This window comes from Heterobasidion irregulare (assembly GCF_000320585.1).
Source record: "Heterobasidion irregulare TC 32-1 unplaced genomic scaffold scaffold_01, whole genome shotgun sequence".
Lineage (NCBI taxonomy): Eukaryota > Fungi > Basidiomycota > Agaricomycetes > Russulales > Bondarzewiaceae > Heterobasidion > Heterobasidion irregulare.
The window spans coordinates 3,290,279-3,317,829 of record NW_009258197.1 but is presented as its reverse complement, the minus strand read 5'-3'; the positions used below and the strand labels follow the sequence as shown (position 1 = coordinate 3,317,829).

General features: G+C 58.9%; 12 protein-coding genes across 12 annotated transcripts; 6 read left to right on the top strand and 6 right to left on the bottom strand.

Moving 5' to 3' along the window:
- Positions 1-562: 562 nt before the first annotated feature.
- Positions 563-3,613, top strand: HETIRDRAFT_469961 (uncharacterized protein; the record flags this gene model as incomplete). Its single annotated transcript, XM_009543311.1, has 10 exons — positions 563-706; positions 764-928; positions 988-1,505; positions 1,559-1,628; positions 1,680-1,706; positions 1,771-1,899; positions 1,953-2,254; positions 2,314-2,420; positions 2,494-3,141; positions 3,205-3,613. 10 exons carry the CDS (start codon positions 563-565, stop codon positions 3,471-3,473), a joined length of 2,379 nt encoding a protein of 792 aa, XP_009541606.1. The 3' UTR covers positions 3,474-3,613.
- A 1,009-nt stretch (positions 3,614-4,622) lies between these two features.
- Positions 4,623-5,496, bottom strand: HETIRDRAFT_438092 (uncharacterized protein). The gene is made up of 3 exons (XM_009543310.1): positions 5,093-5,496; positions 4,878-5,036; positions 4,623-4,819 (listed from the first exon to the last, which is right to left on the bottom strand). Exons 1-3 carry the CDS (start codon positions 5,292-5,294, stop codon positions 4,785-4,787), a joined length of 396 nt encoding a protein of 131 aa, XP_009541605.1. The 5' UTR covers positions 5,295-5,496; the 3' UTR covers positions 4,623-4,784.
- Positions 5,497-5,684: 188 nt separating this feature from the next.
- On the bottom strand, positions 5,685-7,586 carry HETIRDRAFT_245012 (uncharacterized protein; the record flags this gene model as incomplete). The annotated part of the gene is made up of 7 exons (XM_009543309.1): positions 5,685-6,287; positions 6,345-6,685; positions 6,742-6,881; positions 6,979-7,146; positions 7,201-7,384; positions 7,436-7,473; positions 7,528-7,586. Coding segments are annotated over 7 exons (1,533 nt in total), but the record flags the coding sequence as incomplete, so codon positions are not given.
- Positions 7,587-8,318: 732 nt separating this feature from the next.
- Positions 8,319-9,111, top strand: HETIRDRAFT_307855 (uncharacterized protein; the record flags this gene model as incomplete). The annotated part of the gene is made up of 2 exons (XM_009543308.1): positions 8,319-8,952; positions 9,026-9,111. Coding segments are annotated over 2 exons (720 nt in total), but the record flags the coding sequence as incomplete, so codon positions are not given.
- Positions 9,112-9,672: 561 nt separating this feature from the next.
- HETIRDRAFT_24532 (carbohydrate esterase family 8 protein) lies at positions 9,673-10,854 on the top strand (the record flags this gene model as incomplete). The annotated part of the gene is made up of 5 exons (XM_009541968.1): positions 9,673-9,858; positions 9,927-10,254; positions 10,319-10,408; positions 10,470-10,550; positions 10,604-10,854. Coding segments are annotated over 5 exons (936 nt in total), but the record flags the coding sequence as incomplete, so codon positions are not given.
- Positions 10,855-11,159: 305 nt separating this feature from the next.
- On the bottom strand, positions 11,160-15,263 carry HETIRDRAFT_42568 (oligopeptide transporter; the record flags this gene model as incomplete). The annotated part of the gene is made up of 33 exons (XM_009542071.1): positions 11,160-11,270; positions 11,335-11,359; positions 11,415-11,475; positions 11,529-11,560; positions 11,627-11,662; positions 11,716-11,781; positions 11,898-11,991; positions 12,045-12,046; positions 12,099-12,144; positions 12,204-12,253; positions 12,307-12,336; positions 12,404-12,558; positions 12,613-12,670; positions 12,732-12,755; positions 12,821-12,884; positions 12,941-13,057; positions 13,117-13,230; positions 13,282-13,304; positions 13,363-13,386; positions 13,448-13,567; positions 13,626-13,657; positions 13,713-13,735; positions 13,788-13,832; positions 13,887-13,915; positions 13,969-14,006; positions 14,067-14,082; positions 14,139-14,157; positions 14,214-14,267; positions 14,326-14,346; positions 14,405-14,629; positions 14,689-14,743; positions 14,817-14,852; positions 14,910-15,263. 33 exons carry the CDS (start codon positions 15,261-15,263, stop codon positions 11,160-11,162), a joined length of 2,199 nt encoding a protein of 732 aa, XP_009540366.1.
- A 1,601-nt stretch (positions 15,264-16,864) lies between these two features.
- HETIRDRAFT_240238 (uncharacterized protein) lies at positions 16,865-17,940 on the top strand (the record flags this gene model as incomplete). Its single annotated transcript, XM_009543307.1, has 3 exons — positions 16,865-17,044; positions 17,102-17,552; positions 17,624-17,940. Coding segments are annotated over 3 exons (948 nt in total), but the record flags the coding sequence as incomplete, so codon positions are not given.
- A 259-nt stretch (positions 17,941-18,199) lies between these two features.
- On the bottom strand, positions 18,200-18,687 carry HETIRDRAFT_414046 (uncharacterized protein; the record flags this gene model as incomplete). The annotated part of the gene is made up of 3 exons (XM_009543306.1): positions 18,200-18,246; positions 18,323-18,424; positions 18,525-18,687. 3 exons carry the CDS (start codon positions 18,685-18,687, stop codon positions 18,200-18,202), a joined length of 312 nt encoding a protein of 103 aa, XP_009541601.1.
- A 232-nt stretch (positions 18,688-18,919) lies between these two features.
- Positions 18,920-19,504, top strand: HETIRDRAFT_448178 (uncharacterized protein; the record flags this gene model as incomplete). Its single annotated transcript, XM_009543305.1, has 1 exon — positions 18,920-19,504. One exon carries the CDS (start codon positions 18,920-18,922, stop codon positions 19,502-19,504), a length of 585 nt encoding a protein of 194 aa, XP_009541600.1.
- Positions 19,505-20,167: 663 nt separating this feature from the next.
- On the bottom strand, positions 20,168-23,200 carry HETIRDRAFT_448177 (uncharacterized protein; the record flags this gene model as incomplete). Its single annotated transcript, XM_009543304.1, has 4 exons — positions 20,168-20,522; positions 20,596-20,802; positions 20,883-20,990; positions 21,120-23,200. 4 exons carry the CDS (start codon positions 23,198-23,200, stop codon positions 20,168-20,170), a joined length of 2,751 nt encoding a protein of 916 aa, XP_009541599.1.
- Positions 23,201-23,438: 238 nt separating this feature from the next.
- Positions 23,439-24,053, top strand: HETIRDRAFT_448176 (uncharacterized protein; the record flags this gene model as incomplete). Its single annotated transcript, XM_009543303.1, has 1 exon — positions 23,439-24,053. One exon carries the CDS (start codon positions 23,439-23,441, stop codon positions 24,051-24,053), a length of 615 nt encoding a protein of 204 aa, XP_009541598.1.
- A 65-nt stretch (positions 24,054-24,118) lies between these two features.
- On the bottom strand, positions 24,119-27,524 carry HETIRDRAFT_457174 (uncharacterized protein; the record flags this gene model as incomplete). The annotated part of the gene is made up of 6 exons (XM_009543302.1): positions 24,119-24,841; positions 24,934-25,295; positions 25,355-25,504; positions 25,584-25,796; positions 25,866-26,951; positions 27,023-27,524. The coding sequence occupies 6 exons, from the start codon at positions 27,522-27,524 to the stop codon at positions 24,119-24,121; spliced, it is 3,036 nt and encodes a 1,011-aa protein (XP_009541597.1).
- Positions 27,525-27,551: the final 27 nt, after the last annotated feature.

Sequence of the window (27,551 nt, the reverse complement as noted above, 5' to 3'; positions counted from 1 at the left end):
GCAAAGAGCCAAATTCAAGAAGCACCCAACCTCGGGGCGGCTAGAGGCGACCCCACATCTCAATTCCTGTCAAACTGCGCTGAAACACGGGAGAGAGTCCATCTGCTGAACGTGCGACCAAGAAGTCCTCGACGGCCTGCATGTAGTTCGCAGTCTGAATGAGCGAAGACAAGACAATAGAATGCTTAACCAGTAGTGAGTATAGAGCTCCCGAGCTCGGTGGATGAAACATCGACATGTCAATGGCTTCCATTCCTGTTGCCCTTCTGGCGACCGAGTGCCGGCGGTCTTGCGAAAGACCGCCCGAGACAATTCTGATTGATAGGTTGAGAGAAGATCGTTCAGACCTTTCCTCCATATCTGTCAAACAGCTATCAGTGTGCGTGCGAATGATGCGGGGGAGAGACAAACATAGTGGCGAGTATTTGAAATGGCGCGCGCACAGCGGCGTTGTTTGTGCGTTATTATTTTCAGAAGCTCTAGCCAAACAAGGAACAAACACCCTCCGACTCTGCGCGTCGAAGAGAGCGATTACCTCAGCCGTGGTTTTGTCAAGTCGAGTATGCCGGTAACAGCAGCGCAAAAGACCGCTATCGAGGGGGTCCTCAAAGCCATCACTGGGCTCACGAGCTCTAAGAAAAAACGACAGTTTGCGGAAATGTTCTTGGAGTTGGTGGATCGAGAGTCCTGGGCAGACTACTATGAGGTGCGTCCCGCTGCCAGTCCTATCGCGAACACATGTTCATAGAGCGCGTTGTCGAAGGTCATCCCGGAACCGAGATCTCTCAACGGCATCTCCGAAAAATTGAGGGCGAACAAATACAAGGATGCGTTGCAGGTGTACGAGGACCTGACGCTTGTGTTCCTCAACGCGCTCTACTACAATGAGCCGAGTAGTCAGATCGCCAAGGACGCACAAACGCTCAAGGTGAGTGATTGAAGCACAGGATCGTCGCCAGACCGCGCATGACCGAATCCTGCATATAGGCTTTGTTGGCCACGGAGTGGAGGCAGCACGCCGTCCTGCCCGCACCGCCCGAATCACCTCCACAATCGTCTGCCCAGAAACAGCACGCGGGCACTGGATCATCCGTAGCACCAGCACCTCCCGCAGTGGCAGCTGTAGCCGAGTCTGCAGCCGCAGTCGCACCTACACCATCTCCGGCGACAGTCTCCACACCTGCCACAATTACGCCCGCCCCTGCGCTGGTTCCAGCCCCAACCCTCGCTCCTGTAGCAGTGCTACCAAAGCCTACCTTGACCAAGTCCCCTCAGCGGCCCTTGACCCCTGACATCGAAATAGATGTGGGAGGGACGCCCGAGCCAGAGAGTATGGGCGTCGGCGAGCCGATGGCGCGTGATGTAGATGGTGATGCGATCGTGCAGCAATTGGAGCGCGGACTGCCACGCTGGGAAGGGCTGGCGGACGTTGCTTGGATGGCGCATGGCACTGCGGACCGGTGGTTGGAGGTCGTGTTGGCGATCAAAAGCCACAAGGATATCATGTAAGACGTGCTCTCTGAACTCTGATCGTCCAGAAGTTGACCCTGCGTGGTAGAGGCAATCGGTTGTCCGTTGCCTTGGAAGCCGTTCCGGAGGAGTCGACAATTCCCTATCTCTCGTACAATGTGAGTTTGACCATCTACTTCTCCAAGTGATCTTCTGACTTCGTAGGACAGTTTCCTCTTTCGCTTAAACTCATCGAGGTATGTCCCTGAGGATCCCTCATAGGAGCTATGTGATACTAGAGCGAGTTAATACGCTCTTCAGACTCGTGCTCGCAGTAAAGGTTACGACTCAGCTAAAGCCTTCGATAGAGAGATGATACAGCTGTTCGAAAAGGCTCGCAAATGGCATGATCCGGGCTCCGAAGCCTACGGACGGGTCCTTCTTCTCCAGGTAAACACACGTCTTCCCACAACATGCGGCTTCCTAACCCAGACGTCTTTCAGCGCCTGTATCAAGCAATCACGTCGCCAAATCCCCCCGCAGGGCCTCCATACGCATCCGCCACGAACTTTGCTTCCCTTCCTGCTGGCCCGGGCACTGCTCGGCCTTTGCACTCCTCTGACTCTGAGAAGCAGCCCGGCGTGACGACATTCCGGGTCTCTACAAAGGACAAGACGTTCGTAGACGAGGTTCAATACAAGGGCTGGACCATCAGACTTGCTGATTGGCTACATCTGAGCAACCCAGACGACCCTGCTAAGCCAATTATAGCTCAAGTGTTCAAGTGTTACGTTTCAGATGAGCCGTCAGTTTGTATCACACTCGATGGCATACTGTCACGCTAAACGTCTTCGTCAACCGCAGTTCAAAACGGGGCCAGCCGGGCGTGTCAGTTTGTTGGTATTACAGGCCGGAACAAACCTTCCACCCCGCGCACCGTCAATTCTGGGAAGGCGAGGTTTTCAAGACCAGTACGCAACCCCTATTTGCCTTCCCCCTGATCCTCCCTCAGCTCACCTCCCCCTTTCTCTCCGTCTTCTGCAGGCCATTTTGCAGATCACCCAGTCGAGGACATCATCGAGAAAATCGCCTGCCAGTTCACCGCCCGACATATTCGCGGACGGCCACGCCCGCCATATTGGTACCTGGGTTGGCCCTTATACGTGTGTGATTCGCGGTACAATGACCGTGAACGCATCTTCGTCAAAATCAAGAATTGGAACTCTTGCGTGCCCGAGGAAGTGCGCAAGTCGACGGAATTCATGCCTATATACCCGTTTGAGCGTCCCGTCCACCCGCGTCTGTTCGCCAGCCCGTTCTTGCAGGGCAAACTCAAGGGCCCCGGAGGCATCGGCGATTCCGTGGAGAAGGTAGAGGGTGAAAAGGTGGAGGGTGGTGGGACTGGGCGCAAGCGCTCAAAGAAGAGCCATCCGTCTGCTACTGATATCTCTGGCCCGAGCAAAGGCCTGTACGTTGGGATTCCAGGGACCAATATCACCTCTGCGACTCCAGCCATGGGATCGCTTGGAGGCTACTCTTCATACGCCGGTCAATACGGCCTTCCTTTGCAAGGACAGCGCGCGCAGAGCACACAACCTCGGCCGACGGAAGACAGGTCGATTGTCACCGCTGCTGGTGGGCTTGCCGCCCTTGGCAACTCCATCACGATAGAAAAGCTGCCTCCGGAGACCGGTACGTCCAGTCCTCGTTTGGGCCTCTAAGCTCTCGATAAATTGACTGTCGAGGGGCACATAGCGAGACACTTCGATCGCGACCCGGAGACAAACGAAGTGCTCTGGTTCTCTGCGCCCCCTATCAACGTCGCACATCAACGTGCGCCGACTTACAGCTTGAAGTACCTGCATTGGCTCGCTACAAAACGAAAGCGATCAGCACAGGGTGCCAACGCAACGGACGATGACCAGGAGGGCGGGCCTGCGCAGAAGAAGCAACGAGCTCGTCCCACAGTGTCCGAGTCAATAAATGCGCTTTGGGCTGATCTTCAGCTGGACGCGAGCAGTTGATCTACGCAAGAGGTAATGGAAGTCTTTGCCTTTGCTAATGGCTCCACTCGACGTAACTTATTCGCAGATGCTTGTCATGTACCTTACCTTTCGCGCTGTCTCATCCCAATGTGCTTAATATATACCACTTGTTGTATACCGCGTTCGGGTCGTGACAGAGCCAGCAACAGTTAAGTCGTCTTGGTCGTCGGCGATTCGCACTTTCCTAAGACCGGGGCTCCCACGGCGGTTCAATTGCCACCTTGGGACGCGGATGCCCGAGCGTGTCCATGCCGTGCTAACAAAAGTAAGTCCAGGTCTCAGAGCTTCGCTATCTTGATCGGCGAATAATCGATTCATGCAGATATCTTATGTAAAGTGTGCGCAATTCGACCCAAGGGCCGCTGCCAGCCTTCAGAACACTTCCTGTTACTGCCGGCTCTCAGATCCCAGATGCCCCACAGACTGTCGATGTCTTTGCTTTTTCTCGAGAACAGCGACCGACACCTCATAGACCGGAAGAGATACGAACGAGCTCCCGAGTCGCCGACACATCCGACCATCAAGCATCAAGCCCCCTCTTTCGCAAGTTTCCGCCAAAGCTGGAGTTAATTACAAGATGAGCTGAAGGCATCTTGCCCTTCTCAATATTTCATGGCTCCATGGCTCTTCTATTTAATCAACTCGGAATTCACGCACAACTACGCTGTGACGTTGTACACTCTGGAAGTCGACTGTCTCCATGTATCAGATGATCGTCTCACGGTCGCTATGCCGAAGTACAAAAGCGGTAGGCTCTCATGTTCCACGTCAAGTCGATGTCAAGTTGATCATGACAATCTTCCCGAAAGCGTTCACAGAGTCTTTACGAGGCCCCGCAATTGCATTGTATCTTCACAAAAGTCACCCCTTCCGCTGACATTCGGTTCGTTGTTTGCGTTCAAGATCGATAGCTATTGGATCTTCGATGCATACGTCAGACATCATGACCATCAATTGGGGAAATTCATTTTTGGCAGCCTACGACCGGGTCACGGCGCGCACTTGACGGGAATAATGAACCCATATAGACAGCTTGAGATCCTATTCCTGCCTCGATCTCCGGCATTAAAGCCTACACACACGAAGTCGAAGCAAAGCTTGGTGGAGAAGTTGATTCACCCAATTCATCAGTTATTAAACTATCCATAGTAGTATGAAATTGCTTATTTGACATGAGTTTATTTCTCAGATATGATACTCTAGACGGAGATAGTGTCCCAACGCTCTCTATGAGAAGAGTCCGAGAAAAAAAAGTAGTACATTCAGGGTCCGCACCTGCCTTGCGCTGTTTCACTTTGTAAATTTATTGAAGAACTTGCTACCCGCTGTAATAAAAATCAGTTCACGAGCGGTAAGGCAAGACGAGGTGGAGAAAAAAAATACTTTTTGTGATTCCCTCAAATCCTCTCTCAACCTGTCGTCTTCGCTCTTGTCCAGCAAACCTATCGACGGCGCCCCATGCGAGATTCAGGGGACCTGCAGGTTGTGCTGGGGCAGTGGGGTAGGCAGTCGGCCGCGGCGGGGGTTGGGCACTATGTACACCTATGGCCAGAAAGGTGTAAATGAAGCAGTAACTTGTGACATATGTGAAAGCTCACGAGGAGGCATTGACGGTGGAGGCGATGGAGTAGGAAATGTGCTGTGATTAGGCGAATGGGGTTGAGTGTACCCATAATTCAATCCAGAGTCTCCATAGCCGCTCCTACCGGCATCAAAGCTGGGATTAAAGCCGTAGCCGCTTCCAGCAAGTGATATATCAGCCTGTGGAAACTGTATCTCGGCCCCAAAACCACCGGGCATATTGGAGGCTGACCCGGGGATACTGTACGTGCTTTGATCCGGGTATGGCTGTTGATGCGGGTAGGTCGACTGAGGATGTGGAGCCTGTGATGCTCCGCCCCACTCGGGGGGTGGCCAGATGGGTTGCTGACGGGACCATGCGCCGTCGGTGGGCGGTAGCTCGGGGATAGGTATCGAAGGGCCGGCAGAGTGATCATGGTGCACGGGACGAGATGGGGGAAGGGGTGGAGGGCCGGCAATAGACGATGGACGAGATGATTGATGAACAGGCGGAGGCCCATCAGGATGAATACGAGGTGGAGGGATTGGAGGTGGGGAGAAGCTCTGTCGGGACAAATCGTCTGCCAGGACTGAGACGAGATCGACAGCGTGAGGACGGGAATTGCGCGGTAAGGCAGGAGGGCCTGCAGGTCGAGTGGCGAGCGGCGGCGCAGGACGTCCAGTAGGAATCGACTGCGTCCCCGAGTCTGCTTCTATGCTGTACGGCGGAGGTGGGAGCTCGTCGCCCTCTTTGGTCTGCTCGACGCTTACCAGCCATTGCTCATACGATTGTCCATTCCCTGCTTCCTGCCCCAAGCCAGAACCAGAGCCCGACGCAACGCCAGAGCCGGAAGATTGACCGAGCTCGTACTTAGGCCTCGTGCCCCACCAGTCTCTCAGCTCCTTCTCTGGAAAGTCCTCCACAATCTCCCTCTGGCCCTTGAATCCTTCAGCTGCCATCCCAGCGATGCGCATGTACCAATCACTCGGAAGGTCATACCCGTCCTCGTCAAGTGCCATTAATCGAAACCTTCCTTCCTCATCATGCGGAAGCTGGCGCTTATGGGAGACAACAGGGATGAAATTTGTCCCTTCATCGTACTCATCCCACATCGCCCCATACACAATTTTAGCCCCGTAACGTCGCGCATTGTAGAGCTGCCGCCACAGGAACCGACCTCCTTGCCGCGGTGCACCGTTGAATGCCCATTTACCTTGGGACATATTGAGTGCCTGAGACAGGTATGCATTCAGCTATTTGAAGGACCCGCTGCCTGTTGATCAACTCACCGATCCACCTGGATGCACGACTGGCACATAATCCACATGCCTCCCCTTTTGCTTCTCCCAATTCTCGATGAACTCCACATCTCCTTTGATGCGATCTTCCGCAAAACCATCCGCACTTTGTTGATCTGAATATCTTCCAATTGTCCACGGCGAGATAGCATCAAAGGACTCTATCCACGTCGGCACAAACTCAGGGTTCCGGTCAGCGTCGGACTGAGACGACCGCCAATGCGCAGGTGTGCCAGCCATTATGTAGGCACCTCCTGGCGTCGTGCTGCGCAAGTAATCCGTAACGGCCCGTAATTGTTCAGGTGTGTGGTTGCTGTCAGCGAACCCAAAGCCTGTGATAGCGATGATATGAGCTGTAAGTAAGAATGAAAGCTGGAAGGCTCCCTACCCCAAATTGCTATGACTGGTTTCCCATTCTCTCGTAGATAATTAGGACTATCTAGCACGCGCTGATCATAGAGAAGGTGATTCCAATCTTCTTCTATAATTTTCTGAACTCTGTCGGGCTGGACACCGGCAACGTCATACCTTTAGGAATGTTAGCATGCAACCCGAAAGGCCTCGAAGGCGTGATATGACAATGCATAGACAGTTTCCACGACTAGGGCCGGACAATGAGACTCACATTATGGCAAAGACTCGTCCTTCCTTCTCCGCAGATTCCTTGACGCGATCCCCCACTTCATCTCTAATCTTCCGAATCCCTTCGTTGCCTTGCTCCATGTCGCATTGTCCGACAAAGCGTTGCAAAAACGCGCCATCGATTCCGTTCTGCGCCATCCAGTGGAAATGCCTACACTATAAATCAGAGATGACATGATGGGTTCGACAAGATGTAGACCAATACCTTTGCACAGTCTTCGGGTGTCGGGACGAGAAGATGAAAGCTTGGTCTCCATTGGCGTGGGTGAAGCCGGGCGCAGGGTATAGCTCGGACGCGGAATACTCCGATGTATCAGGCCACAGATCGACATTGATATTCCCTCCGTCGGGCACAGGGTACGTGAACCAGTGCAGCCAGCCGTGGTGGCCTGCAAGGAAGGGTGAGTAGTTATGATGCGAATACTCGAGCCATCACTCACCTGGACCGACAGGCTCGCCATCGCCGTGGCAGGTGAACCTGAGGGCAAGAGGTCGATTGATATCGGAGATGTTTGAGAGAGATGTAACTCACCATCCTTGATACCCAACCAGAAACTTGTTCTGAATTGTCGAAGGATCTGATCTACGAAGATTCAGCCCATACACACCCTTTAATGTCGAGCTCTGGTACTTACCTCACGATATTGTTTTCCGTTGATAGAGCGGGTGGCATAGGAGTCTTGTGTAACGTTACGAACGTTTCACGCGTTTGTGATGGTGATGGGCGCTAAGACAAACCCTTGGACGAGGGGCTGTGGCCTGAACTCATGACGATTTATAAATAACTCTGTGCTTTCCGTTTCCGATGGCTGTGAAATGACAGAAGCTGAACCTGAACCTGAAAGGACGTGATGAGGCGTGTACTTGAGGAAGTTGTTCGACATAACGAACGCCTGGGGTAGTTGCTCTCATCTGCCAGTATTATGACGAATTCTCACAAGAAGCAAACACGCTCGGTGACTGTCGGTGACCAGAGGCGACGCTAGGCGACGATTACTCAAATTCTGCTAGTGCCAACAAATCAGAGCTCTTCAAATCCAGTGTCATCACTCCCACTGAGGGCTCCCAATCATCTGCGCTTCGGACGTAGGCAGCAGCGCCGAGAGAAATCGCAGAAGGACGGAGTTTGCCGAACAAGGTGCCGCCTTGTCTCTCTCTTGGCGGGGGCCTTGCTGACGACCATGGAGGCCATCGCAAACGACCTTGCTAAATACCTCGTTCATCGTCTCGAACAGTGAGCGCTGATGGTATCCATACTTTTCTCATGTACAAACAGCTAACTCAAACTTCTTCCGATGGTTGTGCAGTATATCTCTCGATGCACGGCTCCTCGTTGGAATTACGGGCATCCCTGCTTCTGGGAAGTCCACGCTCGCCGAACTAGTCACTGAGAAAATAAATGCATTGCTCGAACATGCCGTCACTGCTGAACAGCATAGTATCAGTAGTGGCGAATCTTCATCTGACAACGACGGTCCTTCTTCGAGTACTCCTACGCTCAGCGCGATCCTTGTAGGGCTCGATGGATGGCACCTTACTCGAGCTCAACTCGATGCATTCCCTGATCCCAAGCTTGCACACGATAGACGTGGAACTCACTGGACATTTGACGGCCCGGCCTATGTGTCATTTGTTAAATCTCTCCGTCGTCCTCTCAGTGAATTTACATATTCTACATCAGTGATCACCGCACCTTCCTTTGACCATGCCCTGAAGGATCCGACACCTCATGCCGTCAGTATCCTTCCACAGCACAGAATCGTTCTCATAGAGGGATTGTACACATTTCTATCTATTGCTCCGTGGGCGGAGGCTGGGATGTTGCTTGACGAACGCTGGTACATTCAGTTGGATGCCGAAGAGGCTTCTAGGAGGCTCGTCAAGAGACATGTATCAACTGGGGTTGCGAAGGATATGGAGGAGGCCCTGTGGAGATCGGAACAGAATGACATGCCAAGTACGTCTGGGCATAGACCACCCACTTGTCCTATCACACCTTCCCATGATGATAACCTTCGGATATTTTACAGATGGTAAATTTCTGATAGCAAACATGCTCGAGCCCACCAGGGTAATTCAAAGCATAGATGACGTTGTTTTTGCACCCCCACAGTGAAATATACCTCATTCTCCTGATAGATCTGGAGATGTTCTCGCCATCAGGCGATCGAAGCATTGTCATTGTCTATTCCGACAATTCAGCGTATGTATACCTCTGAAGCTTGGATCCCTGATATTGAGGGACGCTGTCCTTCAGCTGTTTGCTTTCTGCGTATGCGGCCGGCCCGACGTGTCCTAGTGACCAACGAAGTCCCTGGTTTGTTCTTTTTTTGCATCCGCCCCTCTACTGGCATAGTGCTCTGACCATGTGGCGCACTTTCGGTAACGTTTTTCGTGGCATCCTATGCAAGTGCTTCTGTGGTAGGCGCCGGCCTGGCCTTCTTTCACCTTCGTAACTTCGCATTTACTCCGCCAAATCAGTGAATTCCCGGCGCATATGACAATTTACATCTTGTACCACATGTACCCCTCGGACCGCCAAGGTTGTTGGCATCAGTACTTAAGCAGAGTGCTCGAGAAATCCTCTGCCAATCCGTGCTGCCGAACAAGGTAAATGCGCTTTCTCATCTCTATTCTCGCATTTTTTCCGCTCTCGGGATTTGCGCTTTCCCCGCCCTCTTCGCGCACTTCTCCACCCTCTGGTGCAAAGATCGTGCGAATCAATACTACCACTTCGGGGGAATATGCTACTCTTGCGGCGGCGGTAGCGGCGCTGCCCTCGGATTCGTCCTCCCAGATCATTTTCATTTATCCTGGAACGTACAATGGGCAGGTCAATATTCAGCGCTCGGGGCCTGTCACGGTGCGCGTTGCTCCAACATGATTTTGATGGTCATTAGACTGAATCTATTTCTTCTACCGTATGCATAGCTTCTTGGTTATACGACAGACCCAGGTAACTACTCTGCGAACCAGGTTAATTTGGTCGCCTCGGTTCCAGCCTCTACTGCGGGGTCCAACGACGCGTCCGGTACCTTGCGCATCCACACAAACGGGGCTAAGATATACAATATCAACATTCGGAACAACTTCGGACAGGGCTCTCAAGCGATTGCTCTGAGCCAGTACGGCAACCAAGTCGGCGTGTACGCATGTGGGCTGTTTGGGTTCCAAGACACGCTGCTCGCGAATCAGGGGACGCAGGTGTACCTACAAAGTTATATTGAAGGAGCAACCGATTTTATTTTCGGCAGACTTGGTTGGTTGAAGTGGCATCTAGGTCGCGTTCTCGACTGACAGTCCTTTTCGTCGATTCACGACAGGTCAGGCGTATTTTGAAGGAAACACCATTGGTGTGAAGAGTAACGGCTGGGTCACCGCGTCAGGAAGAGAAGCCGACAATGTGGCCATATGTGCGTCTCTGGGTCCTGCGTGCTAGGTCCATCTCTGTATAACGAGATTTCGCCCTGGCAGACGTCTTCAACCGTAACAATATCATCCTCGCTCCCAACCCCGGCTCGACGAGCGCGATTTATCTGGGCCGTCCATGGGGAGGTACGCCGACTGTCCATCGAGCATTCTCTGTTTCCCATCCTTCCCGTTCACAGATTATGCTCGCGTGATTTTCAAAAACACCTACGTCACGGCGCCACTCAACAAGGGAATCTGGTCCATCTGGAATACAGGCGACGAGCGAACAGACAACGTTCTTTTCGCTGATTACAACACGACCGGTCCTGGTGTCCCGAGTGGCGCCTCGCGGCCCAGCTTCGTGACGGTGTTCAACGCAAGCCAGGCGTCGGCTTACAACATATCTACTGCGGTTGGAAGTTCGTCATGGGTAGACGCAAATTATTTGTTCTGAGGCAGATGAAAAGACATACGCTTCGCCCTCGGGCGGACTGTTCACGATCAGAAGAAAAGAATGTTGTCTCAACTTGTCTACAAAATGCTCTTAATCCGAAAGGCCGACATTCACTTTTCGTCATGGGGGCGGAATTCCAGTCTTGTTATGATATTGTCAGTTATACATGCATGTGTGTCCGGCTTCATAATCATTACATATTGTCGAGGCTCGAGGGCATACCTGGCTCTACCATGAAGATGGTCTACAGATATCAACATCTAAAGTCAGGCCAAGCAACGTACACGCTGTTTGAGTGCTTACCCGAAGGTTTGTCCAGGCGCGAGCTGCTGTACTGGCGTCCCGAGGTTGTCCGCACCAGTAAACGGGACTGTATTACCCCACCAGCTCTGGATGTTGGTCAAGCCAATCTGTGAGATACCAGGCGGTCAGGTTTGATCTAACACAATTTGCAGCGCCTTCAAGAAAACTCACCGTTCCGTTCTTGGGGAATTCGAGACTGTAAATCGTTAGAACTACAGAAACAGACAAGCAAGTAGGAGTCTATGACGCACGTGAAAAATATCACGAGGATGGATACGGCGAGGCCAGAATCCAATGCCGCGGATAACACGTCTATTGCGACCAGATGAGCCTACGTTCCCTAAAAGCTATGAGGCAGTGCTCACAGTTATACTTCGTCCACCAAGAGAAATGGCGCCTGCAACAGAATGTGTTTGAGAAACACGTTCGCGAAGCCGATGCGTGAGCGCGAGTCGCTGCTTACTTCCTAATGACATATTGGAATATGAATCCAACGATGCTAAAGGGGCGTCTGTCAGATTTGGGGTTTGTATAGATGCTAGAGCTGCTCACGCCCAAGGCACGTAGTTGATCGCAGTGGCAGGAGGGATTAGGCCAGTGCCGTTGAAGATCACCGGGCTAACAAGGTAGATGCTCCTGGTAAGCTAAGGCATGTAGTATTACAGCAGGATTGCTTACAAGCTGTGGACAAAAGTTGAACGCCTTTAACGTGATGATTTTATCGATACACTTACTTGATATATTTAAGAATACTGTTCGGCCACTTCTTTGTGATGACCCACGGGATAGCTGGCGCGATGGCGCCGACCAGGAAGAAATACAGGAGCGCTATTTCATGACATGAGAAATCAATCCCGCCGACAACGCACCCTTCAACTCACGACTACAAAGGGCTCAGTCAGGCAACCGTCTAAACAAAAGCGGAAAACACTTACTAGTAAGTCTGGCCCTTGGAGAATTGAAGGGCTGGGCCAATGACACCTGAGATATATAGGGCACCGTCAGATGCTGTGCAGATTTGCTAGAATAAAACATGTCACCCCAGATAATGGACGCTGTTCCAAACACCTCAGTACTGGGACATATAAATCTGGCACGACCGCATGAGACTCTATCAGAATCTAGAGCAATTCACAGCCGCACCCATCTTTTTGCTCCGGTGAACACATGTCCCTTCGACGACAAGCATGAGTCAGCGTTCCGAGGCCCAAAGGCACCAACGGTGCAAGGGACATCTTACGGGATATTAGTGAACATCCATGCCTGAACCCCCAGTTGGACGGTGCCAGCAATTATTGTCGCGACCACTTGAGACCAGAACATCGGTTTGGGCGATATCTTCATGTAGTGACCGAGTTTGAAATCTGAGGCAAAAGTCAAGGCTTGCGCCATTGTCTGTCCGAGCGAGGTCAGTATGCTTCAGCCCGCCAAGGAATATGAAGGACATACGATGTATCCCCACGTCTTGAACATCATCATAGCGATGGGACGGCCAGGAAGAGCATAGCTTTTGTCAAAACAAAGGTCAGCGATAGAGTATTCTGCGAGCAGTCGACCATCGGACATACCCTATGATCAGCTCGGTAATGACGCTACAGAGATTGCGTGAACCGAAGTCAGACTCAAAACATGTCGACCATAACGCCCGAACGCTCACTTCAACCCAATTTGCTGGTTTGTGATGGCCTGAATCATACCGACCGGAATCACGTAGGTAAACGCTAAAAATAGGCCCTGGTCAATGACCTCGGAATTGCTTCATGGACATAGGACATACCGATAACGAGGGCAAGCACGAAGGCCCATACTGGCATCTCAGTGGGCCACGCCTCGATACTAATAATACCAAAGACGAACATGGACAAAAAGACGATAAGATACCACCATTCAGGAACTGTCCCAGCCCACGGGCACAGATCAATGAGGTTCCTGGGAACGAAGGGAGCCGCGTACCTTGAGGATATCGCGACATGAGTCGAGCGTGGACATCGGGTTGCTCGCTGAGCGAGCGACGCGATTGCACCCAGATCTGCTTCCGGAAGTAGAGCAAGGCGTGCATGAGGGTTGCTGAGTCGAGATTGGTCAGAGGAGAAATGGAACCAAAAGCACAAGTCATACCGGTGATCGAGGCGAACGAAAGCCTTCATAATCAGATGCTTCAGTGCTGCAATATACGCCGAGGCAACGGATATCTCTTACCCATATGACATCGCAAATGTCGTGCTAGCACCGCAGGCACCGATAAGCTTGTAAGTCGCGTGCAAAGAGCAAGAGCAGGACTGACGAGAGGAACAGAGGGCTATACGCATGATAGGCCTCAAGGTTGATGGTGGAGTCGGCGTTGAGAATACGCGAGACGTTGTATGTGTTTAACTGATTATCGTATGATGTTCGTGAAGAGATCCTGTGTGAAAGGGAGTGTGAGGTCGCTTGCGCTTCTGAAGCTCGCGCAGACTACTCACGGCATGAAGGCGCTGAACCACGTGTTCGTAAACTGCGGGAGGTTCGGTGAGAATATCCATGGAAAGTGGTAGAAGTGGGCCACGGACGTAGATAATAGGCGTGATGATCCCTGATGATTTCAACTTAGATGATACAAAGCCGTACAATCAAAAATGACTCACAGAAGAACAAGATGAAACCGCCAAATATGTTGGCTTCAGCCCACCCTATGTCAGCTGGGTTAGCGTCGTCGTATCATGCGTGCAACAAATAAACCATACATGGCGTCGCAAGAGGAGATCCGATGTAGCTGCGATGATGTCGTAAGGTTTCAAAAATCATAAAGCCTGCAACTCAACGCACGCGATCTGACTCCAATCAAACGTGACGACCGACATGCCCTAGAAAATTCCAGTCATGATCAAAACGGGATATACGATATCAATGTGGTGTCATTGTACCAAACCATGGACGTATCTTTAGGAGCCAGGTCAGCGACGAATTGTCTCCGATCGGAGAATATAATCACTCACCCAAACAACTGAGAGATAGCTGCTCCGTAGGGAGATCATAAGCGTGTGTAAAAATCATCATGGGAAATCGCGCACTGGTATCTTCTGGTCGAATCCAGGTAACCCAGGAAAAGAACGACAGTGCCTGGACTAGATATCGACGGCATCATGAGTGCGTGCAAAAGAATCATGGGATGATGTTTTTTACAGAGGTACCCGGGGATGAAATCTGGCAAAAACCGTATTGAAAAAAAATCAAGGCGATGGATAGTTATTTTGAAGCTTACACCAGGAAAACGACGCAAGGAAGCCGAACACGAAGAACCTCTCACGGCTGATGCCTCCACGGTTGCCGATACCTGCATACTGCTGCGAATGCAGCGTATTGAAGAGTGCGCAGCTGACCAGATTCGCGGGCCAGATCATGGACGGTGGGGAGACAAGGAACCTCCTTGCGATGCCTCCAATGGAGAAACCGATCAGCTGGGTGGACATTACCACCATCCACTGGTCTAATGGCGAGGATATAAGGTTTGGCCAATATCACTGGAGAGACAAATAAAATACATACAAATAAAGTTGTATTGCTGGTTATAATAAACCCGCTGAACGGCTATGATATCCGTCTGAAATTCCCAATCGCCAATGAGGGATTCGTTGTCGTTTTTCAGATAAGAGTATTCTTAGATGAACACTCACCGCATACGCAGAACCAGAACCGACGGATGCCATGATCTATCAACAAGTTAAACAAGCCAAACCTCGCTATCGCAGTGAACCCACTATACCCACCGTGATAAGGACATGTTCCTTCACCGAGAAAGGCCCAGGATTGAGCGACGTCCCAAAAATGCGCCACGCGGGAACGTAGGCGGCCCACGCACGACCGATGGGGAAACTCAACAGCTGCGCCACGATACCGCCAATGTTCACGGATGGGAACCGGAAGAAGAAGAACTGGTTCAGCCCAGGGATGAGGATCGCCCAGATGAGGCCGATGACCCAGGTGCGCAGCGTCGACACGGGCATGGTCGGGTCGTCCGTGTTGGCGACGGCGGACCGCACCTCGGGGTACGGTGATTCGTCGTCGAGATCGACGAGGTGGGCCTTGTCGAGGTTCGGGTCGTCGAATATGGCGCCTGACATCTCCTGCGCAACATCGTCAACGAAGTCATTGTAGAACTCTCACACTATCTAGCACTGACCTCGACGAACATCGCCGCTGTGTGGCCATGCCGTGTTGAATACCCGTCAGAAACGAGCACAGGAGCAAAACTCACTGTCAACGGCGTCCAAGCCGAGTTCTTCCTCCTTCTCATTGCGGAGCGAAGGGCTGTCTTTGCGTTCGGGTTCAATAGACACTGATGAGTCGGCCATGATGGATGGACGAAACGCTAGCAGCGTATCCAAACCCACCCCACCTTCCTATACGACTTTAAATGACGCAGGAAGCTCGTCTACGGAGCGTGGAACTCCCCGTCGGACTGAACCGCTTGAGCATCCACTCGTGCCTAGACAGAAGGACGGCCGTGGACGGCTCCAGTATGAGGTTTCCGAGAATGAACCTTGTGCGCACACGAGAGAGGAATGAAACGATGGCTAGATATAGAACACCGATGTGCGCCGTTCATGTGAAGGCAAGGCCTGTCTATGCATGATCGAATGGGCATCCATTCCGATGTTCCCAAGCCTGTTCCGAGAAGATGGATGGCAGCTGAGACGGAGGGGAGGAGATGAACGAGAAGAACAGCATGTATCAACTGGTGTGGTATGAGACACACCTACTATCTGTATCAGCAGATTGCGTGGGCTGAAAGGGAAAACACACAGACTGTGCACCGCGCCAAGTGTGCTATAGAAAGCGCGGCATCCTAGAGACACAGCACATTGAATGAGTTGGTAAAAACAGATAAATTCATCATCTGTTCTGCTGATGACAATGGCCTGCGCCATGAGCGTAGGCGGCAAACCGTGATTCTATCATTCGGTATTGCTCAGCTATGGTCTCGTTAAAGTCGCCGTGAAGAAAAGTACAGCGCAAAAGGAAAAGTGTTCTCGTTTGCTGCGCGAGCCCCGATATCGGCATCGAGTTCCACGTGTGGAGGGCGCATATCAGGCCACAGTGAGGGCCCTCGCGCCGAGCGACAGCCTCGGTGACGGTTCCGCGTGCGACGACGGCGGTGCTCGCGAACGGAGACGCGCCGGGAGACGGAGGGAAACAGAAATAACACGCTCACGTGAGCGACGTGTCGAGAGGCTGTTCCCACGCGCGTGGGTCTGCTCTGCATCTCTGCGGCCACTGTTCAGTTCCTGCTGAGACTCTCCCTCTCCCCGTTCTCTTCTTATCGCGTCCGCCGCTATTCCAGGAGATCCTCCGCGCGGAAAGCAAAATTCGGTTCTCAGGTCCTGTCGATCTCAACAATCAGCCTTCCGCGATCTGTCTGCCCTGCAGGGCTCGCGCTCTCCAGATCATGTCTCCCTCGCTGCGCTTGGCTCCCGTATCTCTCCCGTACAGACGTCTCGTCATGCTCGTGCTCTCTGTCCTCTTCGCTATCTTTCTGTTCCTAAGTACGACAGCGTGGTCTTCGCCGTCCGACTTGGCTCTCGCACGCCACCCCTGGCACACGAGCACCCAGCTCGACGCACCTGGTGTTCCGGATCCTCCCCCAGCCCGCGACAAGGCAGCAAACCCCGCGCTATCGCCCGCTATCTCCGATTCTGGCGTGGAGCGCGGCCACTCTGGGGCGCTGGGCGTCATGTCGCGCATCTATGTCGTCTCTCTTCCCCACCGCGCAGACAGGCGGGTGCAGATGGACCAGCTGGAGCGCGCACTCGGCCTGAACTGGACCTATGTGGACGCCATCGACGCAGACGACCCGCTTATCGCGAACGTCATGGACCAGGTACGCACCCTGCGCAACAACGTCGTCCTCAGCGCCGTCCCCTCCCTAGACGAGCTCAGCCCCCCCGCCGCGCCCATCAAGCCCACCTTCAGCTGGCCCGAAAACATCGACTCGCAAGCCAGCTCGGACGCCCTGTTGGAACCCGCCGGCTCTGACATCTGGACTCTCTCTGCTCTCTTCGGGCCTCTCGAACCCTATTTCCCCGGCGAAACGCCCGAACGATTCTCGCCCTCGGCGCGCCTGCAAGACCCGACCCGCCAACCGTCCGACCCGCCCCCAGACCTCGCCTGCACCGCGGACAACGACCTGCTCGCGCCCCTCGCGCCAGAGCACCCCGCGCACATGCTGCTCACGCCCGCCCGGATCGCATGCTGGCACTCGCACCTCCAAGTCATCCGCGCGATCGCGAATGGCAACGACGACGGCCCCGCGCTCGTCCTCGAGGACGACATCGACATGGAATGGGACACCCAAGCCCGCCTCGCCGCCCTCTGGAGCGCGCTCCCCGCCGCCTGGGACATCGTCTACCTAGGTGACCGTCCATCCCATCCGCGCTCTCATCCTCGCTCCTCGCGCATACACGCTCACCGGGGGAGTCGACAGGACACTGCTGGTCGGACGAAACGCAGCTCCCCGCCCTCCGCCGGGGCCCCTCCGCCTCCCTGCACCCCTCCGCCGCGCCCAAGTGCACGCACGCGTACGCGCTCTCGCGCCGCGGCGCGCGGCGCGCGCTGCTCCACCTGCGGCACCCGCCGTTCGCCTACTCGCGCGCGATCGACCAGGCGCTCGCGTGGCTCGTGCGCAGCGGCCGGCTGCGCGCGTTCAGCGTCGTGCCGCCGGTCGTCGTCCAGCGCAAGGACTCGAGCAGCGACGTCATGCCCGGCCGCGGGAGCGAGTGGCGGCAGGGGCTGGACAACGGGGTCCTGGACTCGATGAGGTCGCGGGGGGCAGAAAGCCGCCGTCAGCTGTAGCGGCGTGCGCGCGGCGCTTTTGTGTGTGGGTACTATTATTGGACATTATGTTACATTTTTTGGCAGTATGGCGGGCGATTCGTGGTGGGTGCAAGAGTACATGAGGGAAGAAAATCGAGAGAGCGTACAGAGATCGCGAGAGCGGGCGGATGCGGGGTATACGAACAAAGCGGGAGGTATATGGTGTGCGCGGCGAACAAGGCCGGCTCTAACCACCGTTCGTCGGCGGTGGGGCCACCTTTCTCTCCGCGGTGACTGTTGCGAGGCAAACAAAGATCAGCCGCCAGAGGGCGCGTGTCGGGCAGGACGGGTAAGAGGAACGAGCACGCACCCCACGGTCTGCGGTCCATCGGGCACTGCTGCTTCGACGCCGGCGTCCCGATCCACTTGAGCAGACAGTGCATATGAAAGACGTGGCTGCACTCGCCCCAGACTGCAATGCGCGCGCGAGCGAAGACGGGCGGACGGGCGGGCGGACGGACGGGTCAGCAAAGGGGCGCGGCGAGGGGCGCGCGGGGGAGAGCGGCACTCACTGAGCGGACAGTCGTCGCCGGGGACCTTGCACGACGGACAGCAGCCCTCGAACGGCACGCGGCAGATCCCGCACACGTCCTCCTCCTCCGCCGCGTCCCCCGCCTTGCCCGTGTCCCACTGCCACTGCGCGATCGCGTGCCACTGCCGGACGTGCACCTTCATGCTCGCGTGTGCGTGCGTGTGCGTGCGTGCGCGTATGTGTATGTGAGTGTGAGTGTGAGTTTGAGTGTGAGTGTGAGTGTGAGTGCCCCTCTTGGTGCGTATGTCTCTCGTGCGGGTGTGCGTCTGCGCGTCTCTCCGCCGACGCGCTGTGATCGTCGTCTGATCTACTTCGAGCCGTCAAATCCTCAGCCTCAGATGGCACTGTAGCTCCTTCTCTGTCGTGCGTGCGTCAATGCAGGCCGCGCTGGGCGATAGCAAGCGAGCAAGCAGGGTAGGAGGGCGGGAGGGCGGGAAGGAGGGAATCACGCGTCACGGGACAAGGCTCGTTGAGCGAGACGCGTCGAGCTGTTTACGCGTGTGTACGCGTACTGACAACCGCCCCGCCCAGCTCTCCTCGGAGGCCCTCGAAGACGGAAGATCCGCCCGGCTCTCACGTCCTCGCACCTTCCCTTCGCGAAGTGACGCTCGAAAGCTCGAAGCGTTCCTATACTCGTACAGTACTGCGCGAAGCTCGAAGAGCGCTCGTTCTCCGTCTATCGATACGTGTACAGTAGCAAATACAACTATAGTAGTAGTGGCGGCGGCGGCGGCGGCGGCGGCGGCACCAGCTGAGCTCAGGGCAGGGCAGCCCCGACCTGAGCTAACCCTCCAAACTCTAAGTCCCTCGTCTTTGTGTCGAATCCATCACTCGATTCGACCAGACCCGCCCGGCGCCGCCATCCGCCGACGAGCGCGCCCGATCCACTCTTTTTCGTCCGTCCAGCCAGCCAGCCGACCGACCTCTCTCTACCCCGACCGACGACCGACGCCCCGCTAGCTGCCTTGCCGAGCCTTGCCTTCGTTCTCGTTCTGGGCCTCCGGCATGCTAATAGATACTAGACAGTGGACACCGCGTCGCGCACCACAGCAAGGAACGCCAAAACAGACGGTGCCAGACAGACAGACAGACAGACGGACGGACAGACAGACAGACATGTAGACACGCAAACATAAACGGAAACACCACAAACAGAGGCACGGAAACAGACACTAACCAACAACCACAGGCAGAGAAAGAAAGAAAGTAAGAAAGAAAGAAAGGTAGAAAGACAAGTGTCACTGCGAGCCTGAAAATGAGCTAGTAAAAAAAAGAGCCGCGGGCGTCAACATATTACAGCGTGAGACGGACGAACGGACGGAGGAGAACGCGAACGAGTCCCGAGCGACGATACCGGGAATAGACCCGCGCGACATGGGGCATACAAATCGCAGAACCAAGCGAAACAAACGGCCAGCAAAGAAAAGAAAAGATAACAAAAGAAAAGAGAGTCACATCAGCATTCGACGGAGCACACGCACACGCGCGTCGCGATTTCGTACAGCATATACATAGGTTCGATGTAGATATGGGAGCAGCCAGGACCAGTGGGAAAAAAAAAAAATAGAGCGTGACGAGCACAGCACGGCGGACAGCAAGCGGCGGGCAACCAAGACAGCATGTCTACGCAAGGCAAGACGAGGCGAGACGACGAGGCGAGGGAGAAGGAGGGAGGGGTCTTGATAGGCTGTATGTATGTTGAGACGGCCGTAGTCGGTGGGCACTTTGGCAGCGTGGGCGTGGCAGCGTGGGCGGGCATGGCGGCGGCGGCGGCGGCGGCGCGAAGGCGGCAGGTGTGATGGCGGCAGGTGTGATGACGGCAGGTGTGGTGGCGGCAGGTGTGGTGGCGGCAGGTGTGGTGGCGGCGTGCAGGTGTGTGAAGTGGCGAAGGACGGCGGGAGCGAAAGAAACAGAGACCAAATGGCAAAACCAGAGGAGGAAAAACGCAGCGCGCTCGGCCGGCGCAAACCAGTCGCGTCTAACCGGGACCCCGTGCACGCACGCGTTCGCGCAGGCGTCGCGTATCGCGCGGGCTTTATTGCTGGTCGTACGCGGGGCCCTGCAGCGACGCCATCCAGATGCGCGTCTTGTACAGCCTGCACGTGCACGCCGCACCCGCGCCGGACGAGTCAGCAAACGCAGACGCAAGTTGCGGACGACGAGAGGGAGAAGCCGCGCACCGAAACAGCTCCCGCACGAGCTCCCGAAAATCGATCCTCTTCTCCGCCACGAAATAAAACGTCAGCTTGCGCCGGTCCCTGCGCGCGAGCAACCGATCGATCAGCAACGCGCCCCCGGCAGGACTGGACATAGACGCGCGCGCGCACGCGCGACTCACCACTGGTACTCCGCGTCGATGACCTCCATCGGCAGCTTCTTCTGGCGCACTTTCGTCTGGCACAGCTGCAGCGCCTTCATTTCGTCCTGGATCTTCGCCGCCAGCAGCCTGCGCGCGCCGCCGCCGAGCGAGCGGAACCCCAAAACGCAAAGATTCCATCAGCGCTCGCGTCCTCTAAGCATACGACGAAGACACGGGGAGGGAGAGAGAGAGAGACAGAGAGGAATATGAACGCACTGCGTGTCCTGCGGCTGCGCCTTTCCATAAATCATCTTCGGATTGATCTCCTTCTTCCCCGCCCCGCCCGCGCTCCCCCCAGGACTCAACGGCGCCCCTCCTTCTCCCCCTCCCCCTCCCCCACCCGCACCCCCACTCCCAAACCCCGCCCGCGCAACCTGCTCCCGCTGAAACGCCTCCACCTGCGCAAGCGTAATCGTATCGTTCACCACCGTCCCCAAGTCCTTCCCGCGGTCCGCCTCCACGATCACGAGGTCCCCCGCGCGCACGTCCAGCCCCGCCTCCGTCGCGTAGAACAGGTCCGTCCGCCCCGCCTTGAACTCCACGATGTACAGCGGGCACGAGGCCGGCACGGCGTGCAGCGGCACGCCCTTGCCCAGCTCGTGCGCGTACGCGCCCGGCCCCGCGCCCGCGTCAGAGGGCCGCCGCTGGATCGGCGACGAGAACATGCTTTGTTGTTGTTGGTGCTGCTGCTGCTGGTGGTGCATCCCCCGCGCGCCGCCAGGCGAGATCGGCGCGGCGAGCGCCGCGCGCGCGTACCCCGACACGGGGCCCTCGTTCAGCGCCTGCTGCGACAGATACTGGATGCCCTGGCCAGGGATGAACCGCGCCGTCAAGTTCCCGTCCCCCGCGCCGCCGCCGCCGCCGCCGCCGCCAAAGTACTCCGCCGCCGCATATTCGCGCTGCCCGCGCGACGGGCTGCTTCCCTGGTCGCTCGGAGACCCACGCGCGTGCTGCTGCCGCGCCGCTGCCGACGAGAACCCGCCCGCGCCCGCGCCCGCGCCGCCACCCCCGCCCGGGATGGACAAGTTCAGCGGGGAGTACAGCCCCGCGCCCGCGCGCTCCGACGCCGACGGCGGGCTGCGCGAGAGCGGCGCGTAGATCGGGAGGGACAACGGCTGGCTTGGGGGCGCGACGGACGCGAGGGGGCCGGGGCCGTCTTTCGCGCCTAGACTGAGGAGCCCGAGGTCGTCCGCGAGGTCCTCGTCCGTGAGCAGCAGCCCGCCGCCGCCGCCGCCGCCGCCGCTGCTGCGCGCGTGGCCGTACGCCGCCTGCGCGAAGGGGCGCGCGGGCTCCTCGGGGCTGTCGATGCCCGGCGCGTGGAAGCCGACGATGCCGCGGCGCGGCTGGACGACGCTGACGCTGTGGCGGCGGCTGGTCGTGCCGCTCCCGCCGCCGCCGTTCTCGTCGCGGGGCGGGTTCATGCCCGCCCAGAGCTCGCGAAAGGCGGAGCCGTCGTCGAGCAGGATCTGGCCGACGTCGCGCACAAAGGGGCTCATGTTGGAGATGTCGATGCTGGAGTAGCCGTTGCCGGCGCCACCGGCGGCGCCGAGGCCGTGGCCGTAGGTGTTGCCGCCGACGGGGATGGGGCCGGACGGGGACGAGGAAAAGGCGTTGGAGGGGGAGCGGGCGAGGGTGCCGAGGGAGCCGTAGCGGCTGCTGCCCGGGGGCTTGAGGTCGGCGTAGCGAGGTCCGGCAGGGATGTTGAGGGGGTTGGACGCGAGACCGCTCTCGGCCCAGCTGCCCAGGCCAGAAGATGCGTAAATCTGGCTGCCGATGGGGGCGGGCCGGGTGGTGGCGAGGGACTGGGAGCGGCTGCGGGTGAGGTCCGCGGCGTAGGAGCGGCCGCGGGCGGGGAGGGAGGGGGGGAGGTAGCGCTCGTCGTAGGTGTCGGACATGGCCTCGGACTCGTCGTCCTCGAAGGTGGAGGCGAATGTGCGGGACTCGCGGAGGGCGGAGAGGCTGCCCTGGAGGGAGGTGGCGGAGAAGGAGGAGCTGCGGGTGGGGACGGACTGGGGCAGGCCTTGGAAGGTGCCGGGGCTGAGGGCGGAGGGGAAGCGTTGCTGCTGCTGCTGCTGGACCAGCCACGGGGAGCCGGAGGTGCGGCCGAGGCTGGGGGAGTGGGCCTGCGGGGAGGAGAGGAAGGGCTGGTGGGAGGAGGAGCGCGGGGGCTGGCTGGCTGCTCTCTCGCGGAGGGAGGCGGGGCCGGAGGGGTCGGAGGGCTGGACGGAGACGAAGCGATTCCTGCGATCTGCGTCATCGGACGGCTGGCGGCGCAGGGCGTCGGACTGGGGCATCATGGCGGGGGACGGGACGAGGGGACGAGGCGGGTGAGGGTTGCGAAGCGTGGCCAGGACGGGACGGGACGGGACGTGGGGAGAACGGGGATGGAAGTGGGGGGTGGGGGTGGGGGTGGGGAGCAGGGCGGGGGAGCAGCGAAGGACGAGTCACGGCTCTTATTTTTGTGGTGTATCGGGAGAGTGTGTATAATCTAGACTGTATTGAGCAAACCAGCGGCGGGGGGGAGGCACGGTCGCGATGCGGGGGCGGGGGGAGGGAACGCACAGAATACAGATGTGGATGTTCGTGAGAGGTCGTGTACTGTGTCGCACGTGCAGGTCTAGTAGTCGGGCAGGGTCTAGAGGACGGAGGGGGCGAGGGTGGGACGGTCGTCTATGGGGAGGAGAGGAGAGAGGACGCGGGGGAGGAGACCATCCCAGCCGGCGCTTGCCCCCACGGCCAGCTGATCTCCCCTGCGCGCCGTCCCCTCGGCTCCCCTCCCGAGCCCCTTTCGGCCCCCCCGATCAACCCCCGACGCCCCCGCCCGGCGCACGCATACGCACCCTCACACTGCTAGTACGCGGCACGACGACCGGCGCACACGGCCGCCCGCCCTGCCCGCGCCCGCCGCGCGAACCACCGAACGCTCCCACCCCATCCCCACCCCACCGCATGACGCCCCCGCGTCACGGGGCCGACGGCGCTTGTAAACCCGCGTCGCGCGCCCCTTCATACACACAACACATACACTTCCTCGGTCCGACCCCGCGCGCGCGAATAACCACGTACGTACTCGCACGCACGCACGCACGCACGCTCGCTCGCGATCTTCGCGCTTCCCATCCACCCGCGCGCCCGCACGCAAGCGAATGAATACCGCACACACGCCCACTGTATCGTACACACACGCAACGCAACGCGTCTATCCAAGTACTGGCTCACACGTCGAACACCACCTCCATCGCCCGAAACGCAGTGTTCCCCGGCCACACCTTCACCGGCACCTCGCACTCCACCGTCTCCACCCGCACCGCCCGCCACCCCTCCTCCCCCGCACCCAGGTCCACCTCCCCATCCCCACCCTCGCCCCCATCTCCTTCCCCGTCCCCACCCCCGTCCGACCCCTCGTCCCCGTCGTGAAACCCACCCTCCGACGGCCCAAGGAACGCAGACGCAAAAAACGCAGCCCACGACGTCTTCCCCGCCGCCGCCCCTCTCTCCCCTCCCACCTTCGCCCCCGGCGCCTCCGCCTCCGCCGGCACCGGCACCGGCCCAGCCTCCAGATGCTCCAGCGGCGCAATCCCCCGCGTCGGCACCCACGAGCTGCCCCACTCCCCGCGCGGCCCGTCCCTCACGAGCTGCTTCACCCGCGCGCCCTCGATCCCCGCCCGCGCGTCGGGCGCAGCAACCGCCACCAGCAGGCACAGCCGCACCTTCCACTCCAAGCCCCCGCTCCCGCGTCGTGCGCCCTCGGGGTCCCCGAGCGCGAGCCCGAACGCGGGCGACGCGTCGGGCGGGATGTCCAGCGCGAACGTCGTCCGCAGCGCGCTCGCGACGAACGCGGCGTGGTGCTCCGCGTGCACCCGCCGCAGGTGCCGCGCGTCCGACCCGCCCGACAGCCCCGCGGGCAGCGCCTCGTGCGCCTCCAGCGCGGCCGACAGCTGCAACGAACCGCGTCCCCGCGTCAGCCACGAGGAGGACCCGCGCGCGCGCATGGACGCACACACACACGCACACACACGCACACACGCACCTTGAGCACCCGCGCGCGCCCCGCGCGCTCGTTCAGCTCCACGACGCCCAGCACCGTCTCCCCGAGGCGGTACGCCGCCTTGGTGAACGTCAGCACCGCGACCTTCACCCCGTCCTTGTTCACGTCGTACGACACCTTCTTCGGCACCCGCGTCAGCACCTCCACCGCCTCCCGGCACCCCTGCAGCGTCGCGCCCTCTTCGCGCTCGGGGCTGGGGCCGTCGCCGTCGCCGAGCAAAGGGAGCCCCGCGCGCGACGACGGCAGCGACGGCAGCGATGAGATCGCACCCGGCGTCGAGTGCAGGAGCCGCAGCGCGTACTCGCGCAGGTCCGCGATGGACCCCTTTTCGCGCGCGGCCGGAGCTGCGCCACGCCCTCGTCAGCGCCAGCGCCAGCGCACACGACCAGCGAAAACGACCCACATTGAAAATCCACCGCCCCCGCCCCCGCCCCCGCCCCCGCTCCCGCGTCCCCGCTCGCACCCGCGCGGGTCTCCACCACCTTCGCCTGCGGCCGCTCGCCCGCCGGCGCCGCGAACCGCATGAGATCGTACGGCGCCTGCGGCGTGTCCACTGCGTATACGCGCGCGCGCGATCAGTCAGCTCCGCGGCCACAACGCAACGAGACGCGACGGGGAGAGACGGCGCTCACCGGAGACGTGGTTGTACACCCTGATGGGCACCTTCATGACCCTGCTGTTGCTGCTCGCCCCGCTCGCCGGCGTGCCCTGCCCCCCCGCACCCGCGCCCGCGCCCGCGCCCAAGCCCGCGCGACACGTCCCGACCGACAGCTGGTACGTGAACTTGACCGTGCGGCCCTTATACGTCGGCGGCAAGTGCGCCGGCAGCCCGACGCTGTACGTATCTGCGCCACAGCCGCACCGCCGTCGTCAGAACACGCGACGGGCAACGGTAACCCGCGGGGAGCACTCACAGCTGCGCGACTCGCCCGGCGCGAGCGTCAGGTCCACCGCCAGCATCGCAGGCGGCACCTCGAACACCGGCACGGGCGTCTCCGGGTCCCACTCCTCCGTCTGCGGCACCCCGAGCCCCAGCCCGACCGCGCCCACGCCCACGCCCCCAAGCGCGTACGTCGACGTGCGCGCCCTGTGACCCGGGCGGAATCCACTGCTGCCACCGCCGCCGCCGCCCAACGTCGGCGACGCCGAAGCGGGCGCAGGCGCGGGCGACGCGAACGCGGGCGAGAGGAACGAAAATAGGCTCGCGGAGAGCGACGCGCTGCGCGCGTGCGGCGGCCTCCGCGCGCGGCCGTGCTGCTGCTGGTGCTGCAGCGACTGCGACTGCGACTGCGACTGCGCCAGCGGGCCGCCGGGCGGGGACGCGTCGGCGCCCTGGAGGGAGGACGTGATGTCCATGCTGCCGCCGCCGATGGGCGCGCGGCGGACGATGCGCGAGCGGAGGGCCATGAGCGCGGGGGCGCGGGCGGCGAGGGGCGGGGGCGCGAGGGTCGCGGTGCCGATGAGCTGGACGTAGGCGTATAGGACGAGCTCGCTGTGCGGCGGCGCGAAGGTCGTGCGGGCGGCGGGGGCGGTCGGCGGGGGGTCGAGGTTGGCATTGGCGGGTTTGGTGGTGGTGGGGAGGCGGGAGGGCGCGGGGTTGGGGGGCGGGCCGTGGCCGAGGCCGAGGAGGGAGGGGGCGCGCGGGGCGGGGGGTGCGCGGGGTGGGTAGGAGTGGGGTTCGAAGGGGGTGGTTTTGTGCGCGGTGGCGAGGGGGGAGAAGGGCGGCGGGGAGGGGGAGACGACGGTGGGGGTGGGCGGGATGAGGACGGGGGTGGGCGTTATCGGGGAGTTGGTCTCGGTGATGGTGTCGAGGGAAACGGAGAAGGACGACACGGAGGCGCTCTTGGGGATCGGGGGCTGCTGCTGCTGCTGCTGGGAGTCCAAGTCGACGGGGAGAGGGAGCTGTGCGTCGAGCACGGAGGGCTTGCGCGCGTGGGGGTGGTTGAGCGGCAAAGACGAGGCGCGGGCGAGCGGGGAGGATATGCGGGGCGAGGTGGGGTCTTGCGCAGGCGGGCGTGGTCAGTGCGCCCGGCACGGCGCGAATAGAAAACTGTATCGGTAGAGCACTCACTGAGCACCCGTCTCTCGTCTGAGCGGCGGGCGAGGACGGGCGAAAGTCGCTTGGCGTCGTCGGCCGCGCGGGTCTGCTCCTGCGGGAGGATGTGGACGGACAGCGACTTGCCCTGCACGCGGCGCTTGGCGTCGCGCGGCAGGACCTGCGGGAGCTCGTCCGCGCCCTTGGGAGCCCTCGCGACGCCGATAAGGCCCTTCCTGGCGGGGAGCTCCGCGGCGGCGGCGCCTGGCTTGGGGACGGCGGCCGAGGCGGAGCGCAGGAGGCCCGGGGAGGTCGGGGGGCGGGCGAGCGGGGCTGAGCTGACGGAGTGGGCGCTGCGCTTGTGGGTGTGGGTGTGGGTGCGGGGCGCGGGGGCGGACTGGGGGGAGCGGGTGTTTGTGATGGATATGGTCACGGAGAAGGGCTCGCCGGCGAAGTACGAGGACTGGGAGGGCGTGACGACGACGCGGAGGGCGGTGTCGGGGTCGGGGTCTGCGTTGGCGGCGGCTGGTGCGGACATGGTGGTGGTGGTGGTGGTGGGGGAGTG

Excerpts from the sequence above, each read along its gene's own strand:
- HETIRDRAFT_438092 (XM_009543310.1), bottom strand. The coding sequence starts at position 5,294 with ATGCCCGGTGGTTTTGGGGCCGAGATACAGTTTCCACAGGCTGATATA. Across the intron at positions 5,037-5,092 it reads TCCACCGTCAATGCCTCCTC|GTGTACATAGTGCCCAACCC; the intron begins GTGAGCTTTCAC and ends TTCTGGCCATAG. Across the intron at positions 4,820-4,877 it reads ATTTGAGGGAATCACAAAAA|CGGGTAGCAAGTTCTTCAAT; the intron begins GTATTTTTTTTC and ends TTTTTATTACAG.